Consider the following 13,703-nt stretch of genomic DNA (forward strand, 5'->3'; position numbering starts at 1 on the left):
CTATATTTTAACTACAAAACTACACTTACCATATTACTTAAATGTTACTACAGCACTACAAACCAATACAACATAATACATATAGTAAATATCTGCATAGAGCCATATAATATGCATTTTTCACACAGCAGTCAGTGCTTCTTAGAAACTCAATGGGGAAAAAATTCCACAAGTAACAAGGAAAAACAGAACAAACCCAACCCCCAACAGAATAACAGTGACAACTTAGACTCAAAGATCTGAAGTTTACTTCACTCCATTGAACCATTCTTCATTTTGTGGTCCCCTAAAATCAAGCTCAGTCTGCTCTTAAGAAGGAATATATGTCCATTTTCCTGCACTCCCAGCCAGGTTGTCCTACAGCAGAAATTTGTAGAGGGCACAATCTGCAGAAAGGCAGAACATCAGGGTTCAAATTCAGTAATGCAGACAGCAACTTAACCATGGGCCAAGCCACTAACAACTGTCTGCTTGCAGAAATAATTGAATCTACAAGGCTGGACATTAATTGACAGCACAGAGGTGCTTGTAAGGATTTTTTTCTCCAATGGCTTTGCTCATGTTGCATGCACATCTGAAATGGTCTCACTGCAGAAGAAAGCTGTTGAGACTCCTTCTGGCATGGATAACACAAAGTGACTTCAACATCTGAAGTGTGCAAATGGGATCTTCAAGCATAGAAAAGCCAGGCTGCACTGAAATTCAGAGGAATATGAACAAAGATCTTCTTCCTTCACTCTTTTAACCCAAACTTCATCTACTTATGCCAAGTATAAGGAAATTTGTATATAAACAAGCAGTGGGTTGGTTATTATCCCCCACTGGAAATCTGGCCTCAAATTTTTCTTTCACATAATGAGCACAAGAGATTTCAGACTTAGAAATCCAGCAATGAAGAACTGGGGGTTTCTTATGCTGGAGGTGAAAGCCCTTAATGCTTAATGTGTGATGTTTTGGGGGAAAAACAGTCTAGAAGGAGCACTGCAAAAATAGTTTATTGTGAGAAGAAATCACTACCCTAATTGAAGCAAGAGCACCTATTTACAGGTCCATAGAGGTATACACAGGAAAGACATTGACTTTGTTTGGAGTGAATCCAGAGGAGGCCACCAAGTTGATCAGAGAGATGGAGCACCTCTGCTATGAGGAAAGGCAGAGAGAGTTGGGATTGTTCAGTCTGGAGAAGGCTTAGGGATGACCTAATTGTGGCCTTCTGCTACCTGAAGGGAGTCCACAGGAAAGATAGAGGGAGACTGTTTACAAGGGCTTGGAGTGACAGGACAAGGGAGAATGGCTTCCCACCAGTCTCCCAGGTCACTGGTTGGTCACTACCTGGGCCTGCTGGGAAATCTGCCTCTTTTTCCACCTCCTTCTAGGCTTCTAGGCTAGTCATCCTTTCAGGATGTCCCCAATCACTCTAATTCCAAGTGAAGTTCAATAGAGGCATTTGTGGTAAACCTAGAACAATCTGAATAAAATATGACTCTTGTGATGCTTTCAGCTCCTGGTTGCCTTTACTCATGCGTAGAACTATGGAACCATTGAATCACATAACTGTTTGGATTGGCAGAGACCTTAAAGATCATCCTCTTCCAACCACTGCCATGAGCAGGGATGCCTTCCACTAGACCAAGGTGCTCAGAGCCTCATCCAACCTGGTCTTAAACACTTCCAGGGATGGGGCAACCACAGCTTCTCTGGGCAGCCTGGGCCTGGGCCTTGCTATCCTGAAAATTAAAAGTATTTTGCTTGTACCTTTGACTTCTTAATCAGCCCTTCCAAGGACACTGGAAGGGTCCGGACCAACATCCTTAATTCAGTTTGGTGCAGCTGTTCTGATCCTGAGAAAAATTTCCTCTCAAACCCTTGTTCCGCTTGTAGTGGGTTGACTTTGGCTGGATGCCAGGTGCTCAGCAAGCCGCTCTATCACTCCCCTTCCCAGTGGGACAGGAGAGGGAAAATAAGACAAAAAGACAACTAGTAGGTTGAGATAAGGCAGTTTACTAAAGCAAAAAGAAAGCAAATTTTTTTGCACCCATAAGCAAAGGGGAAAAAGTTTAATCTCTACTTCCAATGGTCAGTCTCTTCCCCAGAAGCAGGACTTCAGCAGGCATAGCAGCTGCTCTGGAAGGCAAACACTGTAGGATTACGAATGCCCACTGTTCTTCCTCCTTTAACTTTTATATCTGAGCTAAGAGCATACAGTGTGGAATATCCCTTTGGTTAATTTGGATCAGCTGGCCTGCTCTGCCCCCTTCCAGGATCTTGCCCACTCCCAGCCCCTTGATGGAGAAGGGGAATGTTAGAAAGATAGCACTGCTCAGAAGTAGCCAAAACACTTGTGTGTTACCAACACCTTTCTATCCACCAATGCAAAACACAGCACTGTGAAGGCAGCTATGGAAAAATGAATTCCATCTCAGTCAGATCAAATACCACTCTTCCAATAAAAGACAAAACAACTACCAACCTTGCCTCACGGGTATCCCTAGATCACCAGGACCACAGTAGATCCCCCATCACTATGAATGAGGGTCATAAGCCTCATTTACATCTTGTGATCCATTTTGGACCAGCTTGGGGAAATATGCAGCTCAGGAAAGGTAAGTAATGGAATCCTGAGTGGTTTTGGAATCCTGAGATGTGTGAATAAGATTTTATGGCAAGGATGTTTTGGGTCTTTCTCTTTAAGGTAGTTAATCTCTGTGCTGCTTAGCTCTGAGACAAAGGTCGTCAGTGAAAGTATTTCAGTGGTTCACATCTGTCCTGCTTTTGGCTGGGATAGGGACAATTTTGTTCTTAGGCTTTTGATGTTCTCCACTATAAGGCAAAGTACAGGTGGATCCTTTCCTTTCTCTTCTAATCCAGACCCCAAACATGAGCATCTTCTCAGCTGTTCCAGCCTTCTCCTTCCCCCGAGTCTTGTGGCTTATTTTGCACCAAAATATACTGTCTAGGAATAATACCTTCCAGCCCATCTCTGCTCCTTTACCTCAACATGGAAAAGCCATTTCAGGATGATGATTTCATTATACTTCTTTGATGTGGGATAAAATATTAAAGCAGCTCATACAAAATTAAAGACATTTTACACGGGAAAGAAGTCCTGACAGTAACCTAGATATTCCACAAAAATTGAATCCACCAGCAGGAAAACCTGCCCCTTGCCAGAGCAAAGTGGGATAAATTATGAAAGATGCATAAGGGTAGAAGGAATGTGAACTGAAAATGAAGTGACTGGAATGACAGAGCAGAAAATAAACATATCAAGGTAAAGGAAACAAAAGATAAAAGTCAGTGGAGGAAAGGGGGAGTGAATGGGGGTTAAATACTTTAGATTAGGATTTATAAGAGTCTTGAGGAAACAAGGGACCATAAGACATCTAGGAATCACTGGTGGAAGGGAGGGAACCAACCAAACTCAACATGATATTCATGGCATTAAAAAGAGCTATTGGATATTTTGTGCCTTGAAATTGAATCGCCCCAAACCAGGCGGAGAGACAAAGTCCAAGAAGTGGGCCTTTGCTTTATTCAGTGTGCCAGGTGTGCAGGGGATATCTCCCCCTAATACACAACACTGGTACCCAGCAGATTACAATATATAGTTATAATTAATGCATATTCATTGTTTTCCTTAGAAAAGGGGTGGCTAGGCAAACTATTTCTTAGAACCCATCATTTCATTAGCATACGTAAAGCACAGGCGTAAAACACCCTGGTGGTCGCACTGAGGAAGGCTCCACATCTTCCTTGGTGGTCCTTTGATGAAGGCTGGACGTCTTCCTTGAATTCCCTTTTCACCCTTCTCCTCTAGGCATGCGCCGTCTCTTGTTAGCTGTTTCAGTGATTTCCTCACTGTTTTTAGCAAGCTTTGCCCTCCATTTCTTTTGTTCCCTATTTCTTGCCAAGTTTCATCTAGCTTCTATATTGGTTACAGTGTATCATATTCTTGCCCAAGAATGCTTAGGCACAATGCCTTAACCCTTTCAAAATTAGGAATTTGTTTTACATAAGCAAGCAGAAGAAATTAGCATAAGTAAGTAAGTACTTAGCACACGCATACATAAGTGCTTAGCATAAATTAGCGTAAGAAAGACGGATAGACCTAGCTTGAGGTGACTGTGACTTGACAAAAAGTTTTAGACTTGGTATACCAGAGTAGCTAACAGGCAAGTAGGGAATCACCCGTGTGCAAGGAAGCAATCAGGAAGACTAGCTGCTTTAGGCTGTGTAGATTGTGCATGGACAGCACACGGACACTAACTTAAAGTGTAGGAATCTGATGCAATGTATTTTTAACAGCTTGCTTGTCGAATACTAACCTTACAGGTGTAAGGATGTATGGTATTTTTGATGAAATTTTTATGTAAAATTTTTAGGTGTTGGAGAAGTACTTTGGTGGAGTGTGGACCCCTGCTCTCCCAACAACTAAAGTAAAAGCACTTTTGCAGACAATCCATTTGTCTGTCAATTCCTCTGAAACACCATTTGGACAGACTTTGACTCGGGTAAATCAGCAAAGAGTCAATGTAGTTCTGCATATTTACACCTTATCAGGACTGTAAGGAAACAATTTAATTTTTATTTATGCCTGGACATTTTCTGGATTTCATGTTATAAACCCATTTTCTGACATCAGGTGGAAAATTACTACATGGGCTGAGCCCTAACACGTGGCATGTATAGAAGGTGTCTAACACGAGTGATCGGGGGAGGAGACTGCCAGCATTACAGTCCCTATGCAGGCAGCCCCTGTACAATACGGATGGAAGCTCTGTCTCTGGGGTGATTTCCCCTGACAGCCAGTCGGGGAGAGAAAACTTCCACCACTGGGCTGCAAACCACTCTCCTGCAGGCAAAACCTTGCTGTCCAGCAAAAATTTCCCTGACTAGACAATGGTCATGCTCAAAGGCCGGACTATAGGAGGAGTCTTAGCACATAAAAGCTTTTAATTGCGCCATAATTACTTCCCGCCATCTCGTTTCTTGGTGGAGAGGTTTGGCTCATTTGACTTCTGCTCGCCTTCTCCTTGCTGTCCTGCATCTTGCCAGCCTGTCTCCCCTGTTGGCGCCTGTTCCGTCTACCCTTGCTTCCCCGCAGCAAGCCTACACACTCCCGCCGGCAGTAGCCGCGCATGGAATGTGCCCGCCCCTCCGGGAACACCCCGCTGTAATTCCAGCCTGCCCGACCCACCGGGAACATCCCACTGCACCCCCAGCCTCCTCGCCCCCCTTGGAACATCCCGTTGTAATTCCAGCCTGCCCACCCCCCTGGGAACATCCCGCTGCAGCTCCAGCCCGCTCCCGCCGCAACCGCTCCCTCCGCAGCCCATCGCTGCCCGCTATCCCGCTGCGACGCTGTCCAGGGTACTGATCGCCTCCACGACCCCGTCGCAGCCTGTCGCGACGCTGTCGAGGGTTCTGACCGCTCCTGGGGTGCTGCAGCTTGTCCTGCCCGCCACTCAGCGCGAGCGGCGACCCCGCGGGTCTCCCGTCGCCCGTCCGTGCGGGAGATCCGCTGTCTGCCGACCATGGAAGCCGCGGCTCGGGAGTGCGGCAGGAACGCAGGTGCCGATGGAATGCCGACGGTGCGTCCCAGAATCCTGGTGGTTCTGTCCCTGTCCTCCTTTCTCTCTCTGTGTCATTCTTTTCTGTCTCTGCTTGATTTTCTGGCCTTCTCTGGTCGGGACGCATACCCGTCTTTATCAATAAACAGTTCTCACATGTAGTATTTGGCTCGTTTGTTCTTGATTTCACCTGAGAACTCTGTTAAAATTAACACCCCATGGTTTCCCTTACAGCAGAACGCAACAAGGACATAATCCATAAATAAGAAGGACAGATTGAACAATCCCAACCGTTTTGGTCACTTTACACCACAGACACTGTTGGCCTCAAAGCCTAATTGAATCCTCTCTCACTTCTGCCCTGGTCTCTGATGGATCTGTCTGGAGCTCTCCTTAGCCACTGAACAACTTCAGTCACTGCCTCATTAAAAAGAACTAGCCCATAAATAAGGAGCTTTGCAGCATTAATCCCTGCCCATACTGCCAGTGCTGCTGGTGACTAAAGCATCTCCAGTGTGAACTTTACACGTCTCCTTATCCCTGGGCAATGCTGTTCCCTGAAAAATCAGCAAATGCCCTCAAAGCTGTGAGGTCTAGAGCCTACAAGGGGTGAAATCCAGTCTGAAACACTCTCCCCAGCACTTTCTTCTCCTTTGTTTTTCAGTACTGCTGCTCCTCTTCTCTAGGGGATATGTACTCCCCTGGACCAGTATTACCCAGATCCTGGATGGAGGAATAGAAACCTTTGCCCCTTTGCTTCTATCTGCCTCCATTGCATTATTGTCTGAGTTTGAAACACTACTTTCATTGCTCTAATTTCTGGTTTCCTGTGTTGCTCTTATTTCAGCATTGGCTTTTTTTTGCTTGGGGGATTTCCTCCTTTCCCTCAGCCTTATACATTTACACCACTGCTGACACAAACCACAGCCAGGGCTGGAAGAACGTGGGACATACACCACAGACATATGCAGGCATGCAAAATTCAGCAGGCATTGAATTAAGCTTGCTGGTGGGAGGATAATTCCTGCTATTACGTGTATTAGAGTAATACCTCAGGATAAGATCAAGATGAGCAGGTCACAAAATTAGAGAAACTCCCAGCTGCAAAGACTTGCAATCTAAAAGGAAAACCAAGAAAGGAAATAATACGTGGGGTGGGCAGTGCAGTTATTAACTTGATTATTTTTTAAAGTAGGAGGGACCTGAAGAGAACATAATATGTAGGGAAAGAAAAGGTAGTGGAACAAAAAGTGGAAGGAAGCGGGTGTCTGAGGATAGCAGCTGACACCAGGAGGGAGGGGACAGAAACACTAGAAATAGAGAAATTAATAATTTTTCTTAATAAACTGTAAATATTCCAGCTTGTGGCAAAATTAATATTTTAATGTGATAAGGAAGTGATGCTGGCCTGCATCCCCCCAGTGTGGGCAGCTGAGGAGGGGGGAGACTCTGCCCTGTTCAAGAGCTCCCCACCTGCAGGGCTACCTGCAGCTTTGCTGTCCAAAATTAGAATAACATGGAGCTCCTGGAACAAGTCCAGAGGAGGCCATGGAAATGCTCCAAGGAATAGAGCACTTCTGTTATGGAGACAGGCTGAGAGAACTCAGTTCAGACTGGACAAGAGAAGGCTCTGGGGAGACCTTAGAGCCCCTGTCAGTGCCTAAAGGGACTGAGAGAGACACGGAGGGACTTTGGACAAAGGACTAGAGTGACAGGACAAAGGGGAATGGCTTCCCACTGCCAGAGGGCAGGGTTAGAAGGAACATTGGGAAGAAATTCTTGGCTGTGAGGGTGGTGAAGCTCTGGCACAGGTTACCCAGAGAAGTTGTGGATGCCCCATGCCTGGAAGAGTTCAAGGCCAGGTTGAACAGAGCTTAGAGCAACCAGGTCTAGTGGAATATGTCCCTGTTCATGGCAGGAGGGTGGAATGAGATGGTCTGTAAGGTCCCTTCCAACCCAAACCATTATATAATTATATGGGAAGTCAGAACACTGCAGTACTATATGAAATTAAATTAGAATTTTAATTTTTTTTGTTGTTTGTTTGTTTGTTTGTCTGAAATATTGTACCCAGTCTGGTGGAAAAATGTTACTATTTACACAAATGTTACACAAATGTTTTCTTCTGCCTTGATTTAGGTGAGCATTTAAATCAGCTCTATTGCTTCAAAACCTACCTCTGGGAAATTTCACATTCTTCAAACACATTTACCTACATTTCCCACTGGTGAAATGAAAGCTGGTGGCCACTTGTTCCTGCTCTCACCTTCAGGGAACTGAAGAGGCAGACAAAATATTTGTCTTCTGGTGTGTGTTTTGGTTTTTTTTGCCTTTCCAAGCCACTCCCAAAAATCAGATACTGGTGGAAGAATAAGCCTCTTTTTCTCAAGTTTTACACCATGGATATCTGGGTTACTACCCATAATTGTGTAAGATAAGATCTTTGGCTAACTGGACACCAACAGCTCCAGGGAACTACAGCAAAACCTCCTGCAGGCAACAAATATCTGGCACTCGACCTTTGGACTGGTCTCCTCTCTAATAATTGTGGAATCATGGTAATTTTATACAAGAACATTTAATTACTTAATCATATGAAACAAGCATCCTTGAGCTGCTGAGTGAGGCACACACTCAGTGCAATTATTCACAGGCATGTAATCTCCATCCCTTTGTAGTGAATATTTAATTAGTTACTATTAGTTACTCTTGTCAGAGTAACTCCTCACGGGATGGCTTACCTGTTCTGCCTATCAGCTGCTGGGATATCTCAGGGCATCTTCTCCCTCACATGAATTTGCTCTTTGGTGAGATAACTCAAGCTGGACATCTGTCTGGTAGTGAGTTATTTCTTGTGCCATTGAGGTGGCATTTCCAGCTGACAGTAAACATCTTGCCCTGAGAGTGAGATTGAAGGAAGATAAACTTGAATTTCTGACTGACAGACACTTCACTTTACAAGCTGTAAAAGCTACACAAAACTTTCACAAAGCAGAAGTCTTATGCACATTTCCTGGAAATCTGTGGGGCTTTTCCCTGAAGTCAGGACCGCACTTTGTGGTCACTCTTCCAGAGGTTGAGTGAAAGGACTCTATGTGGGATTGACTCATCATCAATTGGTGTAAAGAACACTGACTCCTAATCTATACTATTTCTTTGCTAGCTGTGATACAGGCACGCTTATGTTGTGCACTGTTTTATGAAAATCTATTAGTAGTTCTCTGTTTTAATCTTGTAAACTTTAAACAGAGTAAGTAACTCTGTTTAAGGCCTTTTGTCTGTTAATCTTCTGTCTATTCATTCAGTAATTCATTTTATAATAGACCTGATTGGCCATTCCTGAGAACTTGCAAGCCAGGGCTTTTTAGGAACAGGTTGTCTGAGTAAAGCTGCTGCCAAAAATCTGAACCTAAGGCAGAGCTGGTCTAAAGGCTCTCACTTGATCTACAACAGGTTGTAGAAACACAGTTGTGACAAATATTCCTCTCTATTTTATCCCTTTAACAAGGAGGATCTTTCCAACCTTCCTGCTACCAGAGAACTCCTCACAATGTGAACATTAGGAGGAGGAGGAGAAGGAGGAGGAGGAGAACGAGGATGTGGACAAGGAGGATGAGAAGGAGGAGGAGGTGGAGAAGGAATATCATGGACTTGCATTTTCACTTTGAAATATGTGAATGACTTCTCCAACCACAATGCAATTTTCTTATGAGCTAGACTCAGCAAACCAAACCCTCTGGATCTGGAGGGCTATGGAGCTGCCATGCTCCAGGGAGTTCTCCCCACCTCCAGTGAAGTACCTGCTTTGCATGACTAATTTGTGAAGGAAGAGCAGCCTTTTGCCTAAAGTTACCACTTTAGGAAAGTAAACCTAATCTCAGCTCTAAGTGTTATAACCCTTCAGCCTAAACCTAGAAATATTTATTGCAGTGTGCTGAGCCACTGCCTTGCTGGAATTGCAGTCTAGGGTCTCCATGCCATCTGTACAGGACAGGCTGTAGAACTGGATTGCATCTCCCATCATGGTGCCACATGCACCCTATAGGGATCATAAAGGTTGGAAAAGACCTCCAAGATCACCCAAGTCCAATCTTATGAACTTACAGAAACTCGCCCAGAAAATATGAACATACAGAACAACCATGAGTTGACCAAATTTTTCCTACATTTCCAATAGTGAACAACCTCACAATTTTTCAGTAAAACACTTTTTAAAAAATAAGAGAGAATACTAATTTGCCAGCTTGTTGTCTTGTCCAGCATTTGATAAGGACTCTAGAATACCTCCCTGAAGAAGACAGGCTGAGAGAGTCAGTGCTGTTCAGCCAGGAAAGCAGAAGGTTGCCTTGATGCCTTGAGAAGGCTGACCTAGAGCAGAATTAAAGAATAAACAAGGTGTTTATTAAAAAGCCTTAATGGATATACCTTGGACAGTACAAGAGCCTGGCCAGGGCTACACCCAAGATGACCACAAAATGGTCACAGAAATGGATGACTGGTCATGAGGTCTCTCACTTCTATAAGTTCTGGTCCATTTGTATATTGGGGTTCATTGTCCAATTACAGCTTCAGATTATGAAGTCACATCCTTCTTGTTTTCTTTCTTTAAACTACCATTGTTTATGCTCTTGGGCCTGAAACTTGTAATGGTTGTCCTTGGTCCCAAGCTAGAAAAGGAATTGTTTTGTCTCCCTACTCTGTGAAGAGATCTTACCAACACTTAATATGATGCACACCAAGGCAGCACAGAATTTGAAAGATATGAAAGCTAAGACTTAAGGCATCACTGGATACCTCAGAACATCTTTCAGTATCTGAAGGAGCCTACAAGGAAGACAGAAAGGAACTCTGCATCAGGAAATTTAGTGACAGGTTCAGACTGAAAGAAGGGAAATTTAGGTTAGATATCAGGAAGAAGTCCCTCCCTGTGAGAGTGGCAACACCCTGGCACAGGTTGCCCAGAGAAGCTGTGGCTACCTCATCTTGGAAGTCTCTAAGGCCAAGTTGGATGGGGTTTGGAGCAACCTGGTCTTGTGGAATATGTCCTTCCCCATGTCCTTCCCCAGTGGAACTGGATGATCTAATAAGGTCCCTTCCAACCCAAATAATTCTATTTGCTTTAAGTCATACCCAAATTGGCAATCAGTTGAATATTAACAGCCTCAGAAGAAGGTCTGAAATATTTGTGTCACTACAGCACAGTGACAAGGGGAGCTGCCAGATGTTGCACAAGGTGTATCTTACCTGGCAATATCCAACAACTTGGTTCCTGACAGTGTATAAAATCTTCCAAGGATCTTTGAAGACAGTTGTTTCTATCAACTAGGTTTCTGGCATAATCTCTGAAATCCAGTGTGATCCTTCCACAGCCTATGGATATGAATCTATCTCTCTGTTGCCCACATAAAATAGAGACCTTTAAAACCAGTGTTGCTTCCCATCTATGAATAAAGGGAGAATTGGATCAATTTTTTTCTGTAACTTTACTATACATAAATCAAGGCACAGACATGCTAAGTACATCACCCAATAATTTCAAAGTGCTTGAGAGACAACAGAAGTTGTCATTCAGCTCTCATAATCAGCTTTATTTTATGCCAGCCAGACAATACACATTTCATGCGAACTATACACTTGCTCCAGCTGATGCTCAGATGAAGGTTCCTGACTTCATGTGAATTCATCCTTCACTAAGGTACTTGGTTCTTGGTCTGTAGCACCAATGTTTTTTTCAGAGGTCCTGGAAGCAGAAGAAAGAGCATCATTGCAAAGTTATCAGAGCAATCAGCTGACCCATGAGAACAAAATGCCACCCCTGAGGTGAACTTTGCTCCATGGCTCTGCAGAGTGTTCCCCAAGCAACCACACATTTGGTATGTCCTCAGGCTGGCTGGTAGGAATTGGTGCAAAACTCATGGTCCACAAAACATGTGAGGGCTTGGACTTTTTGACCAGTCCTTGGTTTAAATGTGACCAGGATCATGTCCACAATCAGCTACAAAAAATACTTGCCAATTGATTATAACATGCATTGAACAAACACCTTGCTGTAAAATTGTCTCACAAAGAGGCAGTTTGGTTCCCTCATGATGGGTGGTAAAAGCCCTCTCACAGTGGAGCCAAGCTCTTGTGCCACTCAGGAAGCACCTGGAACTTGTTAAAACAACCAAAGGAAAGTAAGCCCAGCTAACATACACTAGCCCCAGTTTGAGAACGCCCCTTTTCTCTTTGATACCCCCAGGAGACACCAGTAGGTGATGGTGGCACCAAGGTACTGGATGACTGGCAGGGTCACCTTTGTACCTGGATAGTCTTGGGTGGCAGCACAAAAGGACAAAGGCACCCTGGAGTTAGGGTAGATGCTGCCAGTAGAAGCTCTGGACATGTGTTGGAAGGAAGGCTGGGTCTTGAGAAAGCACAGAGGGAGGGATGGGAAAGGAAAGACCTGTAGGAAACAAGGGATTCAGTCTTCATTAGGAAAGAGGAGGAGAATCTCTGGGGATGAGGATGGGTGGGAATGGGTCCATGAGGGTGCAAAAAGGCAGAAAGTTGTTGATGATGCAGTTGATGATGCACGAGAAAGCAGCTGATGATGCATGAGAAACCAGCTAAGATATAAAATGGGCAGCTTTACATGGTGGTTGCATCAAAGGACTGTGGAGATACCCATATGTCCCCCAATCTTGCACCATTTTTGTGCAGGGAATGGTTCCAGGTTAGAGGAGGGAAGGAGGGGCTGACACCATGGAGTGGCTGGTTACCATTTTCTTGGTCTATGAAATCAACCCAACCCAGACATGAGAAAAAACATTTCTGTGTGGGAGGCTCATGGGGCAGGACCATGTGAAGAGCCCTGGCAGGACACCTCTCTCTCAAATACTCACTCTCACCTTGCCCTTTTTGCTTACTACAAAGAGACATTTGCTGCCAGAAGCTGTTGGCAGAGGCTGGTAGGGAATCTGCTGAGTTCTTTCAGCGCAGTAGTTCCTATGGGAATGAGGTGAGCCCAGAACCATAAATCAAAGGAAAATGCAGAGCAGCTTCTCTTTGGATAGATGCCGCACTGTCAGGGTAGACCAGGTCCTTACTGCTGATGCAGAGGCATCTGCTAGGACAGGACCCATTGCTGGTCTTTGGAGGAGGCTGGGGATGCCTGCACATCCTTGCCAGTGGAAATGCTGCCCAGCGGCACCTGCACTTGCAGTTTGAAGGCCATCAGTAACTACTGCAGCTACCAAGCACATCTTCACACCTCATTTAGTGAGGGAGGATGTAGGAACCATGGGACATGATCTCAGGTTCTCCTGTGCCAGTGTGTACATGATGATCCACCTTCAACCCAATCCAGGTGGGTCAACACCAGAGCCATCCCACCTCTTCCTTGGTATCCAACCCTGCTCCTGCTGCCACCCTGCATTTCAGAGGAGAGCTTTGAAAGTAAAAAATCATCTCTCCCTGATGCAACATGAACTATTTTCAATCCACCAACATTTTCTTGAGCCCTTGCTAGAATCACCAGGGAAATTTCTCCATCTCAGCAGCACTAGGGTGGTCCCTCCCTGTTGAGACAGTCAGAAAGCTGCTGCCTGAAGTGTGTGTTCTTCCTTTTAATCTACTGGCTCTTTTCCTATGACTGTGTGCATCCTTCAGCCATGGATTTCAGGCCTGAGGAGGAGAAAGAGACTGCGTCCCATCTCACCCCCTGGCTTCCCCTTTGTTTGCATGAATATAGACAATTATGTGATTGTCCATCCAAACCTGTTTTAAACTGGAGGGAGTGTGAGTGGTAGGTAATTACATTATTTCCCCCCCGAGATGGTATTCAGAAACAACAGAACATGCACAGCAGAGAACAACCATGGCTGTTCCCTGCAGGGCTGCACAGCAAGGTCTAGCTCTAGGTACCAGCCTTGGGAAGAGTGAGCTGGCAGTGTGCAAATAGAAGAGTTGAAAGGAAAGCTGATGCTGAAACATAACAATCCCCAACACACATGCAGTAACATTTATAAATGATCTTTTTTTAAGCCAAGCAAGGAAAGAGTTTGAAGATCTTTGCCCTCCTGAGGGCTGATGATGGCAAATAGTAGTGTGAGAAGGTGAGAAATGTAGAAGAGATGAATTAGAGGTGACAGA

The 13,703-nt window shown here is 44.7% G+C and overlaps 1 protein-coding gene across 1 annotated transcript in view; it reads right to left on the reverse strand.

The window, feature by feature from the left end:
• Nucleotides 1–11,150: 11,150 nt before the first annotated feature.
• The window catches only part of MAP6 (microtubule associated protein 6), a 50,316-nt gene continuing 47,763 nt past the window's right edge, over nucleotides 11,151–13,703 (reverse strand). The window contains exon 4 of the mRNA XM_041467285.1: nucleotides 11,151–11,310. Within this exon, the coding sequence (XP_041323219.1) occupies nucleotides 11,241–11,310 (70 nt within the window). The 3' untranslated portion in view covers nucleotides 11,151–11,240. The remainder of the gene's footprint in view (nucleotides 11,311–13,703) is intronic.

The sequence above is a fragment of the Pyrgilauda ruficollis genome, unplaced genomic scaffold, assembly GCF_017590135.1.
Source record: "Pyrgilauda ruficollis isolate IOZ18807 unplaced genomic scaffold, ASM1759013v1 scaffold204, whole genome shotgun sequence".
NCBI classification, from domain to species: Eukaryota; Metazoa; Chordata; class Aves; order Passeriformes; family Passeridae; genus Pyrgilauda; species Pyrgilauda ruficollis.